This window comes from Propithecus coquereli, unplaced genomic scaffold, assembly GCF_000956105.1.
Source record: "Propithecus coquereli isolate 6110/MARCELLA unplaced genomic scaffold, Pcoq_1.0 Scaffold44, whole genome shotgun sequence".
NCBI classification, from domain to species: domain Eukaryota; kingdom Metazoa; phylum Chordata; class Mammalia; order Primates; family Indriidae; genus Propithecus; species Propithecus coquereli.
Genome location: NW_012150174.1, coordinates 3,761,221 through 3,775,074, shown reverse-complemented (window position 1 = coordinate 3,775,074; position 13,854 = coordinate 3,761,221). Strand labels below are relative to the sequence as shown.

The following is a 13,854-nucleotide window of genomic DNA, read 5'->3' as shown; positions in this document are numbered from 1 at the left end:
TTCTGGGGTGACTTACTTTAGTCATTTCAGACGCCCCCAAAGAGGATGGACTAGAAGTGGAGGGAGGTCACAGCCCCTTAAAATTGCTGATCCAAAGCCAGAAGAAACCTGCAGGTGATTACATGTGGACTGCGGGGGACATCCTGGGCTAGAGGCACAGAATTCACCTATCACCTCAGCTTCCCCAAGTAGCTCTCACTCTGAATTCTCTGTAGAGCACAAAGAAGTACTGATCTTCTAAGCACTTTTCTCCATGACAATTATGTATGTATGTATACATTTCCTTTTTAACCTTCTGCCTTTCCTCAATAGACCATAAGCTCAAAGAGATCAGGGACAACTCTGTTTTTTTCCCCCACAGTTTTGCACACTGTAGGCACTCAAGAAATGTTGGTTGCTTTTTGGAACCACAGACTGAGTGAAGGAGCAAATAAATTTTTTTAGTTATTCTGATACTTCAGTTTCTTCTTAATGTTGCTGTTAACAGAAACATGAAGGAGCAAAGTAGAGAAAGTATTATGCGTACCTGTTATCTACTTTGAATTTAATATGAACTATAACTCCAGCAGGCTTTGCGATCAGCTCACACTTGAGCAGAAGCCAGGAAATACACTGAAGTCAGCAGAAGGCTGCCACCCATCCTAGCAGTCCTCACAAAGGCATTGCTCTTCTGTAGTTATTAGAACAGGTAACTTGACTCCATTCATGAACTCATAGTCCCCTAAAAGCACATGAGGTCTCAATGGCAACTCTGGGCAAACTTCTGAAGGGAGGTTTTCACATACCCCTTAAGCTCCTGGGCCACTACAGCCCTCCTACTATTACACTCACCAGGCATTGCTACTATGTGTGACACAGTAACATGAGAGCTGGTGTATGGCATGACTTACTAAATTTAGGGGACAGGAAATGGGCCATTTTGAAGAAGGTTGCAAGGAGTTTGTTCAGAAAAACAAAGGGACCACATGTTTATCTGACATACAGGGGATGCAGTATGGCAGGCTGCTTGGGATCAAGTCTCAGCTCTCTCCTTCCTAACTCTGTGGCTCATAGCAAGTTACTTAATTACTCTCAGTCTCAATTTTATCACCTGTAAAATGGAAAAAATCAGTATCTTCTTTACAATGTGTATAAGGATTAAATAAGAAAATGGGTATAAAAAGCTTAACACGGTCTCGGGCATATAAGTGCTTGAAAAATGTTTGCTAAAAAGCCAAGTAACCAGGAAAATTGTTTTGAATCTATACAATCTGGGTATTGAATGAAATTTCTAAAGATATTTCTATATAATATGTTTCTCTACAGCTATGTTTTTAAATTTTTCCTTTTATACTAGTTAATAACTCTGACCGTGATTTTTAACTTATCAAGCAGATAATATCATTAACTAGATCATAGCATTACTGAGAGGCAACTGACTATATTTACACCCAATATGCAGTTAAGAAAATATATGAAAGCAAATGAAAAAGAGTCAATGGCAAATTAAGAAAAGTCTGTGAGAGCAAGGGTAAGGTGATTGAACTCTGTTAACTCCTAGTCTGTGGCCAAATGAATAGACTAAATATTCCAAAGTAATGAAAAACAAATTATTTCATTACATATGGTCAGAGATTTAGGTATTCTATTGTACAAGTGTCCAATAAAACCAAGATGAGCCAGACCACACAGACTTTCAGGTCAGCCACATTTCCTGTGTTGCAGTCAAATGGTTAACTGTGTAAGTTGCATCATTTGGACTCTCTGGCTCCCTAGGCAGAGGAACTCAACCCTTACCAGTGGAAAGCCTGCATTTCTGAGTGCCTATGAAAATGTGAATGTGCTCTTGGTACATGTTCTCCAAAGAGGACGGCGAGTATATTTCTGGTTTTGAATCTTCTTTATTCCTCCTTTCCTACTCTTCCCCCTTTCTCTTCCTCATCTTCCTGCCTTCCCTTCTTTTCCCTTCCCTTCCCCTCCTCCCTGCCTCTCCACCTCCCCCTGCCCCAATGCACATACCAATCAGAATTTGCTTTAACACCTTGTCCCCAGTACTATCATCAAACGTTAGTCTTTCTTAATGGCATGAAAACTCTGCCTTCTGGAAACTTTCTCAAGTACTTCCTAATGTCTGACATTACCCATCTCTTAGTGCTCATTCCAGGGGTTTCTGAACTGCCTGGGATACCCAAAGCTATCACTAGGAGCCATGCCCAGTTCAGAGGCTGCTGTGAAGTATCTTCATGTGTTTTCAAGGGATTAGGGTCCTGGAAGAAATCCTGCCAGGAAAAGGGATACTAGTAAGAGTCTTCCCCTTAAGCCCAAGAAAGACTTTAGCTGGAACGAAAGATGGGTGAGGTATCATGTTACTCTGAAGAGAACAAATTAATCTTCCCTGACTGGTAAGACATATTCTGCCAAAGGAACAGCTAACGGGAAAACCAGTCCCTACTCTGTGATGACACAGTAAATAACTAGGCAACATTACTACTGAAGTGCTGACCTAACTCATAAATTGTACCCAGACTCTGGGGAGCAATTTCTGCTGATGTGCTGCTTGTGCATTTAAAACAAACAAACAAAAAGGGACGAGACGTGAACAGACATTGATAGTGCTGTGGGTAAACACTCTGAGAGTAAGGCTGGTCTTGCCACCCAGACTTCTAAGACTTTAGTAACGGGTAGTGTGTAGACACAGGTTGGGCTTTCCCCAAGCCATTATTAAGTTATGCTAAATCTGCTGCAAACCATCATTCAGTCCCCAAAATGGTTTGATTGCACCTGGGAATTACTTGGTTTGGATATGCTAATTACTCTGATTTGATCATTCCACATGTATACATGTATCAAATCAAATCACTTTGTACCCCATAAACATATACAATTATTACTTGTCAATTAAAAATAAAATAAATTAAGAAAACATGCTCCTTTGTATGTTTTTCTTTTTTAACAAGAATGTAGTGAGGCAGATGAAACACAGAATTCTGTCATTCATTGGAATGTGGAAGATCCTTTTATTTTAAAACTTTAAGATGGAATCTTAAAGTTCTTGGATTGCTATGTGTTCAGTAATATAGGATCTAGTCGCTTCTCAAAGTCCTCTACTATTATACATATATATAGATACAGATATATATAAAATATATTTCCTGCTTTGCCTAGGAAATCTAACTGTTGATTCCTAAGAAAGACCATAAAGATCCTACATCTAAATCAGACATACCTTTGGAAACACACGGAGCAGCAGAAAAGAGCTAGGATAAAGCCACTCACCCTCCGCATCTTCTGGCCGCGTAAGATCGATGACACCTGGGCCCAGCTTTCCATCTTCACTTGACTTTCCTGTTAATTGGGACCCCAAATTCTCAAAGCGCGTTCTTTCCTAGAGGAAAGAATAATCAGAGGCTTATTGTAGCTTCCAAAGCGGTCGCTTTTCCCTTCCAGTTTCTATCTTGCTTAATGTGTGAAACTCTGATTTACAAACATCGTTTCTGACCAACTTGGGCTCTGAAAAGCTTTCAGGAAGATTCCACTAAAGCCTGTTTGTGGCACTGACAGCACTGACAGCATCTAGGCCATAGTACCTGTAAGGAAAGAAAACCTGTGACAGGGAACCTGCCAGAGCTGTTCTGCACATCTTCTCTCTGTTGGATCTGCTCCAGTAATCTAAAACGAATGCGACAGAGGGTTGAGCCAAAAACACAAAACTTGAAAGAGCGTTCCTATTAAAGTATACTGCTAAATTTAATGGGAGAGGAATTTTCCCATTTAGAGATCATAGTTTACATTGGTATTCCCGGAGAAATACAAATCAGAATTTTATGCACCAGGATTTTAAAAACAAACATTTCAAAGCAGGCTGACCAGATGATGGCATTAATGCTATTATTCTGTCTCAGAGTTTCAACTGTGACTTCCTGGGAACTAAAAAGGAGGACTAGCCATTGAGCCAGGAAAGTTAAATACCCCTGCTATTTTAGGAGGGAAACCCGAAGATATTTTGCTTGTTCACTCGTTCTTCTAGGAGCAGGAGTCTGAAGCATCACAGTGAAGGCTTCCTCTGCAGCTCGCTGGATCAGTAGCAGAGGGCTCACTGGCCATCATTAATATGGTGTTCTTGTCTACAGAAACATAGTGCATGTCCCCCTCTTGCCTCCTTGTTACTCTCCAGACTCAAACTTGGCTTTGTGTTGTGCTTATGAATGAATGAAACCTTGTTGTTCATTACTATGAAACAATATTAAATGTCATGTCAGCTTGAATTTACAGACATGAAATAGCAGCTTCCAGCTCCGGGAATGGTTTCTGCATGTTATACTTAATGCATTATGCAGCAGTAGAGTGCTGATTGCTGTTCAGTCTATTGTTCAATGACCTAGTTCTGTACTGAGCATGTTCGGCATTAGATGGAAACAGTCTGAGTGTTCTCTTCTGTAAGATGTTTAGAAACTTGGAAATATTCTTAAAGAGCAAACATACAATTACTTGATAGAGGCTGTGCCTCATTTGTACAGTCTCACTACATTTATGCTTTCTAATATGATTATTTTTGAATATCATTATATTTCTATAATTAATTCCCATCAGTCAAATTGTGCAGGAAGTCTTCCAGTTCCCCCTTCATCACGGAATATGTTGAAATCTATGTTGCAAGAAAACACAGCAGAAACCTAGCTTTAATCTACAACATTCGTATGAAAGATTTCAAATAAAAATTATAATCATGAATTTCCCTTACAGGGTAATACTAAACTAGTTTCAATAGCAGAATGTGGGGAAACCTCTGAAGTATGACACTTATAAAAAACAGAATGAAAATAAAAACCAAATTAAGTATGGTTCCCTAATATCTTCTTATATGAAAACACTGCTTCACAAGAGCAAATTAACCCAGATGCAGGACACAACAAAAAGCAACCACAAGCCGTGTGGGAGTTTCACACATTGTCGGGGAAAGGACAGCTGCTTTTAATCAGCCAATTTCTATTTTTGAGTAGCACTTTTGGTTGTCATGATGTAAAGAAAAAAAATTAAAGTGAAGATGAGTAGTACCCGGGAAAGCAAAATATTCAACCTTTGTTTTATCACATTGTTTCGCATTTCAAATATTTGCATGTGAATGCTTTCCCTGTGTTAAATGCAAAAGGAGTTTGATGTGACACCTGCAATCTTCTTGGAAGAACAACCTTTAACTGTATTTTCATAGGGGGAAAAACAACTTTCTCTGAAAATCAACAGACCGTGCTACCTATCAATATGCATATTTCAAGTATCTTTCTAGTCATTCATTCTCTTTGATTTTACTGGAAAATATTCTCAGTAAAAAAAAAAAATAAAGTTCCTGAAAGAATATCAATATTTTGACAAGGAAGGAGAAGAGGGAAAATTATATGCCATGGTTTGTAAAATCCTAAGACAACAAAGCTTACATGATGATAATATCTTTTCTTTTATAAAAAATGAAGTGCACTCACAATTCGGTAGTATCAGCTTGTTTTTAATAATAACAAAAAACATTCAGAACATTCAACAACACATTCACAGTATCTTTGAAGTCATACGTTTTTCTGACTTCATTGGAAAAAAAAAACTCCTCTGCAGAGATACTTTTCCTATAAAATATCAATATTTTGACAGAGTAGAAGTCAAGGAAGAATATCCCATGAAACACTTGTCAAATAGGAAGAAAATAAATCAATGATAGAAATTGTTTTGGGCAGTGAGTTGCATTTCAAATTTGGTAATATTTAGCACTTGTGTTTGAGATTAAAGAAGGACCCTGCAAAGCCATGCCCTTTCATATAAATTTCCACCTAGTCTCCCAGAAGATTTCCTTTTTTTCTTCAAAGAATAGCTCAGAATATTTATTTGCCAGCCACATAACCATAAGATAAGAGGGTCTGATGTCTACAAGTTACGTCTGGGCAGCTGAGCTAAGCAAAGATTTTACCAGTGAGGTTGAACACGAGCCTAGTAAATACAGGATGTGGACGTGGGCACAGAGAGAAGTACAAAGATATTTTAGTTCCAAGAAGCTTAAACTTCTAGCCATTAAGTGCCGATGAGTATGCCCCTACATGGAACAAATAGAGACTGCAGGGGGGTGGCAATTTCTCTCTGCTTCTTTTTCTTTATTTTTTTAAATATATATATATATGCACACACATATGTATATATATTTTTTTTTCTTCCACAACAGTCATCTCAGAAGTGGCAGGTCTTAAGTCCAAATTTCCCCACACACTTAAACTAGCTCTCACAATATACGTAGCTCCCGAGTAAGATATGTTGGAGATATAAGCAAAATACCTCAATGCTAATTTAATCCCAACCCCCCCAGGAAAATTCTCCAATCTTCATGTTGACAGTGAAATGTGCATTTTACATGCAGCAATGTGATCAGACACTTACTTATGCATTGTCAGTCACAAACATGCAGGCAACATAAAAGTTATTGAAAAAAATTAAAGTCAGCTCTGCTGTGTTGTAGGACTGTTGGCTCTCTAAGTGCTTTGAAATTATGATGTATGAGGTAGATGTTGCATATTAAATAAAGATATTTAAATGATAAAGCCCCCTTTAGTGAGAGCTGATGAATGTTAAATGTTACAAGCCACAAGACGGTAGCATCCATCATCTTCACATATTATCAGAGTCAATGACAGGGCAGCCTCACTGATGACAGATAGACTGCTGCATTATTATCCCTTATTTCCAGAGTCACTGAACAAACCATTCAACTCCTCAGACATTATTTTTAACTTTGCATTAAATTAGCAACTTTTCCCTCCCTACCATGGCAAGATTGATCAATTTTGTCTTTGCATGGGTGGAGAGAGAAAGAATGGATGTGGGGTAACTAAAAGAACAGAGGTTTGTTTTCATCTAGGAAAAAAAATCAACTCCCTCTTACTGGCAACAAATGTAAAATTGTGATCTGGGGAAAGAACAGCAATGAAACAGTAAGCACACAATAATGGCTTTTCTTTGCACTTAGATAAAAGCTGAATTTTTGATGTGCACAGTATATTTTAATAAAATTTTATATACTATGTTTTATACACTTATTGGCTATTCCATAATAATGTGTGTGCTAACAGTAAAATTGCTCTTAAATTTATGTGTGTTATTTATACGTTCCCACGTAACAATGCTTTTTGTTGTAAAAAATATTCTGTTTATTAATGTAACTTTACAACCGCTGCATCCAAGATCCGTGGTAAATTAATGACATTTTTATTATTTTATAGTGTCATTAAATTTTTACTGATCACTCCATCAAACAGAGGCAGTAAAGGCCATAATGTAAACTGGGACACTTAGATCAGGCAGCAGGAAGACATTCCATATAGTCTGAAGAAAACTGCTAGCAATAAATGATATTTATACCATCTTTAAGCATGTGAGAATACTTGGATAAGTTTGGCAAAACTGTTTCAGTAGTAGAGTGGATTGTGTACTTAAATAACAGTTTGCTTGCCAGCGAGACAAGCCTTTTTCAAACCATATGCGAGATGACTGATTGCAGCCATCTTCTGAAAACCAACACGTGAAATGTAGTGATGCGCTGGGCACCCTCCCTTCTGGGTTACCAAGACTGACCAGGCTATGCGATGCCTCAAATTATTTCGACATGGTCCCCTTTTCTACAAACTGAAACGGAAAATGCTACAGGCTGAGAGAGGCTTTTTGTTTGCTGCTTTTCAAACAAATACATTTCATTTAAGTATATGAATACATCTGGACAATGAGGTGATATATTTTATTCCAGCGGTCTAAATGAGAGATACTTTACCAGCCTTTATTCAAAAGCTCGTTTCTAAAGGATGTCTGCATATGGGGTCATTCATAGCAGCCATGGAACATACAACTAAGGGGTCATTACCTATACTGTTGTTAAAATGGGTAAAAAATCATTATCTCACGTTATTTTCATATGTAAAATACATTATAATTAGGATACTCTCTACACTGGCTCTCTTAGATTAACCTAAATGTGTGTTATTAACTAATTGCCAAATATTCTATTTATATATACAGAAGATAGTAAATAGAAAATTCTATGTTCATATAATCATGGATTTAGAAGTGCCTAACTCCTGCATGGCGATTCCGGTATGATTCTTTTTTAAGTAAATAAGAATTTTGCTGTTACATCCTAAAATACATATTTAAACATTAAAGACTTTTTAAAATCTTTCATATTTGTAACGATAAGGAATTTTGCCAGGAAGGCTAATGCTGCAGCCCTACCAGTCATATATTTTGTGTATTCCTAAAGCAGAGTCTTCCAAAAGAAATAACAAATATATATGTTATGAATAGAAATTCTCTAAGGCCATCGCAGTATTCTGAGATACAATCTATCCTCAAAGTTTCAGCTATGTCTAAGTTATTGAGTGCTAGCCAAATGAAGTCTTGCCATTTTCACCCCACCTCCTAGCTTCAATTTTTTTGAACATTTGATTTCTACTTGTATATTTTAGTGTATCTCCAACTCAGGAAAACTCTTTCCTAAACTAAAAGTAAAGACTTCTCTGCAAAAGCAGCTTCCCCCTTACTCAGCTTCCCTTCCTTTCCCGTGTTTATGTCAGTGCCAACAGGTCAATATTAATATTATTTGTTCCACTGCTTTTCTTGCACCTCTCTGTTCAGTCAATCATCCAGGCTTGCTGAGTTTTCTTCCACAGAGCCTCTTGCCCTGGTCCCTCTCTTGATGCCCTCCTGCCATCACTAACTAGTCCAGCACACGCCTTCGTGCCGGCACACCTAACTCGCTGCTCTAGCCTTCATTCTGGTCTGCCTGATCCTTGGCACTGCCCTCCCCAATCTGTCTACTCACACTCCTCACAGAGTCCCACTTCATGTCTCTGATTCAAACCCTTTCATGGCTTCCTATTTTCTTTTGCATTTCATCCAAACTCCTCCACATGGCTTTCAAGGTCTTTCATACATTGCTCCCCACATGCCTTTTAAAACTCGATTTCCTGCAATTTTCCCATCGTATGTGCTCTGCTTCAGGTGGACAGTGACTCATCTTCTAATAATAAATACCATGATCATGCCTTCCTCATGGCTGCTAGCATATGCTTCCTTTCTCTTCTTAGCCAAGTCCTATTCATATTGAAAAACCTAAGTTTTCCATGAACTCTATAACCTCTGTGATCTATCTACTCTGTGATACACAAAAATTCTTAGTTTCCCTACATAATTTGACCCTAGTTATACACTAAGTTAAAGCATTGGGCATTTGATTCACGTGCACTCCCAAGTCTCCTCCAACAACATCAAAAGATTTTTCAAGCCAAGGATTGCATCTTAGACCTTTTCTACATATTTTAGTATTAGTGTCCCCAAATACTTGCAGGTTTATACAAAGCCACATAATTGATTTACCTATATAAATAAAAAACATACTGCACAAGTGAGTGTCCAAAAGGGCAATGATCCAAATGAGGAAATTCAGTAAAACACCTTAAATATTTTGTAAAAGAGGGAAATAAGCAATTTTAGAAGAAGGCAATAGAAAAATGCAAGTTGATTAAATAACTTAATATGAAAAAGAGATTTTAAATTCAACTTGGAATTTCTGCAGGTTAATACATCCATCTTTGCAAAGTCTTTGCAAAACACTGGCAAAAGAAGACACTACCTACTGTAAGTGCTTGTCCTAAAAAGTAGTACACATTTCAAAATAAAAGGTTTTGTTTTGAAAATATTAATAAGACAATGCTAAGTATAATATTGAGAGACATTCTATGTCTTACTCTGGATAACTTACTCTAATTCCTTGCTCTGGATATTTCTTGTTGCCATGATGTGATTCTCAAGAAATATTACTTAACCACACATGTGGTTTCCTTTCTATTGACTTAACAAACTCTATCATTTTATTTTCCTTTATTTTATATCCTTTATTATACATATAGTAATTTAATGGATGATCAAAAAATGTAGGCTTTACATTGGAAAGTAGCCACATACACTTTTTAAAAGGTGATTATTTTTGGAGGGAATTATTTTAGAGACACTGGCATTTATTTTCATAGCAATATTTTGATGGTTCTAGACTAAGTAATCATGATAATAAAGACTTTGGCTGGGAAAAATGAGGTTCATTATTGAATCTCATTGTTAAATAATATTTTGTCAGCTAACACTATTAATTTGTCTAGCTTCTAATATACATTTAATATCAAAATTGTGCTAGGACTCATGAATTACTTAAGTTCTAACTAATGTTTTCCGACTATGTTTTCCCCCATAGCACAAATACAGCTATTGAAGTAAACTAGGGAAGATTGCCACTTACCGATTATCTACTATGTGCAAAGCTCTTTCCAGTGAGCATTTCTTTTAACCTCACACTAATGCTACAAGGAAAATACTACTATTGCTATCAATTTTATAAGAGAAGGTGAGGCTCAAAATGAGTTTTTAATATTTTATTTAAGTCATTTAACCAAAACTTATATAGGCATTTATGCTGAGGTGAATTTAGAATCATGACTCTACAACTTAATTACCATGTGATCTCTGAGCCTGTTCCCACATTTGTAAAACGGAACAGAAAATAGTCATGCCGCAGGGCTGTGATGATTAAATGAGAGATCACATATGTGCTTTGCAAAAAATAAAGCAACTCATAAACTATCTACTTCTGTTAAAGATATTAAGCATTTGCTAAATGTTTCAAAGCTAAACATTAATGAAGACAGTGTCCTGATCCAAAGGCCAATGTCCCTTCTCCAGTATCAACAATGGAACCATGTAACCAAAGGTGCTTTCCTTTTGTCTTGGTAGCTAAGCATCTCAGAACTAGAATTATACCTCAACCCCAGCAACCAATAGGAGATGGATATTTTTACTCTCTACTTTTAAGCCTTCAAATCTCCCCATCACCTGTACAATAAGAGCCACATGTGTCTGTAGAGCTTGTATGACCTTTTATGATCTTGCTTCTGCTCCCTCAACAGCTTCATGTCTTACTCATTCCAGTTTATACTCTCTATTCCAATAAAATGGAATTCCTTGGAGTTTCCTGAACAAGCTTTGATATTCCAAAACACTATGTATTTCCATATAGCATTCTTTCTTTCTAGAATGTCCTTTGCTTTCTGATGACATCATAATTCATCCTTTCTAAGCCTAATTAAAGCATTTCTTCTGGACAAAATCTTTGTTGACTTCCTTCTACCAGCCCCAGGCAGAATCTATTAATATCACCCCTTCTTTTGTTCCAGCACCATACCATGTGTTTATAGAAAAATATATTACAGTTATTGATTTATATATCTTTTTATATCTCTTCTCAACTTGTTCCTTGAGGTACAGTATCCACACCTTATTATCTTTATATCATAAGTGCCCCTTAAGATGTTACACACACTAGGCTCTGCAGTTACTAAATCCTGATAATCCTGGTAAAATGATGTCCCTCTCTTTTTTCATGCGCATTTTACTTTTAAATAAAATAAAATTAATTTTCAGATCCTTTTAAAAAGCAGTGAGATATAAATGATTAAAAGACTGATAAATACAAAGGAAGGTATATAAATCAGTTAAACACTAGACTGAAATTGGCCTAGTGCTGTGATACAGAAAATCTGCCTTATTATTATTATTATTTGAAAGGGCTCTGCAAGAGAAGTTTCCCTGAAATTTCCACCCCCCCAAAATACCCTTCTTGTACATCTTCTGACATTGCTTAACAATCCACCATTAGCAATTAATTCTTTGAATTAATTAAAAATGCCAATCTCTTACGAAAGGGTAATAGAATAAACTGCCACAACTGAATCATATTAATTTCAGTTTAATTCCTCCTGAGAAACAAGAACATTCCTAGGGAGGATAATCCCAGTAAAAGCACATGAACAGAGACGTAAGTCATTTGGTTAAGGGGGATCCTTAGGTATTGTAATCCCAATGAAATAATTTCCCAAGAGTTTGGAAATATCCAAACTGAGCAAATACGGTTGTTATGGGCTGAACTGTGTCTCCCCAAAATTCAAACGTTGATGCCCTAACCCCTACTACCACAGAATGTGACTGTCTTTGGAGATAGGGCCTTTAAAACAGTGATTAAGTTAAAATCTGACTGGTATCCTTATAAGACGAGTAAATTTGGACACAAAAAGAGACACCAGGGATGTATGCACCCGGAGGAAAGACCATGTGAGGACAGAGCAAGAAGGCGTCCATCTACAAGCCAAAGTTAGAGGCTTCAGAAGAAATGAAACCTGCTGATACCTTGATATTGAACTGCCAGCCTCCAGCACTGTTAGAAAATTAATTTCTGTTGTTTAGGCCACCAAGTCCATGGTATTTGTTATGGCAGCCCTAGAAAACTAACACAATGGCAGCTTCTGCCTCTTGTGCCATGAAAGTTTCTTGTTGCTGGCCAAAAATTATCAAATGATAAAGAAGCAAAGTATAGCTGAAGTCCTACTGGCTTCAAAAACAATTCTCCGGAAGCTTTTGCCACTAGGACCTAGAAGTGGTTCTATCTGTTCACAGCCTACCTATCTATCTATCTATCTATTTATGATTCTTCAAAAGAGAAAGTTGTTATTTAAAGGGAAGGAAGGGCTTGGCAAAAGTTTTCAAAACCAGAAGATTCATACTTGGGGCAAGAAATAAAATAAATAGACTGACATAAGCTGTTTAGATCAATTCTCAGAACGCTGATATATGCCACTGGACTATAAGCTTTTGGGGGAAGGGAAAGTTTCTCCTGATCCTCTCTATCCCCAGCTAAGACTGTGCCCTGCAAGCAGAGAAGAAGCATGTAGCACATGCCTGCTCAAATGAACCAATGTCTGCAGAGCTTCTTGTGGATATGTTTTATGGAGCTTCCAAAAACATTCTCAAATGATGTATGACAAGTTTCCCTCAAGATTTGAAGAGTACACCGAACTAAGCAAGTTCTGTCTCCACACCCCTGGCAAGGACAGCGTCCCATACATCTCTTATAACACACACTTAGACTCTTGTCACTGACCATCAGATGATAAATGATACAGTAGCATTAACTCTGAAGATATAAGACCCTTCTAAGCTTGGGAGCCACTGAATTAAATTAATTTCATCAGGATTATAGTGCTTACCGAACCCCTTTAACCAAATGCTTTCTGTCTCATTCATATGGTTTTAATATGGTTTTAACCAATTGCAAGATTATTTATAAGTTTGCAACTCCCAAGTAGAGTTATAAAGCATTCAGATTTAAGCAAATCCAGTTGTGTGGCAGCCCAACTTCTACTTATATGTGGTTTCAACTTTTTATTTGCGTACAGAGGCATGATGCAGATTTGTTTCTGAATATTCTCTGATTAACCATTTGTTTCAGTAAAAAGTTTACCAAAAGTTCCATTGTAAAATTACACAAACTCCTATTAAAACTGAACACATGATTTAAAAACTGGAGTATTCTCGCCCCACTTAAACCACCAATAAGACATTGTTATTCTAACATTTATCGTATGAACAAAGAATGTCACAATAAATTAATGATTGGCTAAGTAAATATCTTTGTCCGAAAAGGTATCTTGGGAATTCTGTTATTTCAAAATCTAGGTACTTGATTTTCAGATACCTATTTAATTTACAATGTGTACTTTTTAATAGTGTTTGTAGAAATGTAAGTGCAGTTTATTCAAGTTGAAAACATCAAAGCTATATAAATCAAGAATAAATATTTTCTCCAAAATATATCTTCTATTTCCATTTTAGCTGGCTAACTGATAAATTCAAAGATTTCTTTCCCTCAGAAACATAAACACAAAAAGTGGGAAAATATAAGGTATTGCCACCATGTAATTGTTTTAATTTATGAGATATATAAATATATCATGTCTCGTAAGAGCCTTT

At 36.8% G+C, this 13,854-nt stretch overlaps 1 protein-coding gene across 5 annotated transcripts in view; it reads right to left on the bottom strand.

The window, feature by feature from the left end:
* The window catches only part of SOX6 (SRY (sex determining region Y)-box 6), a 551,939-nt gene that overhangs the window by 42,199 nt on the left and 495,886 nt on the right, over positions 1-13,854 (bottom strand). For all 5 annotated transcript variants that reach the window (XM_012654369.1, XM_012654370.1, XM_012654368.1 and 2 more), the window contains one exon: positions 3,256-3,364. In XM_012654369.1, coding sequence (XP_012509823.1) covers positions 3,256-3,364 — 109 coding nt within the window. The remainder of the gene's footprint in view (positions 1-3,255; positions 3,365-13,854) is intronic.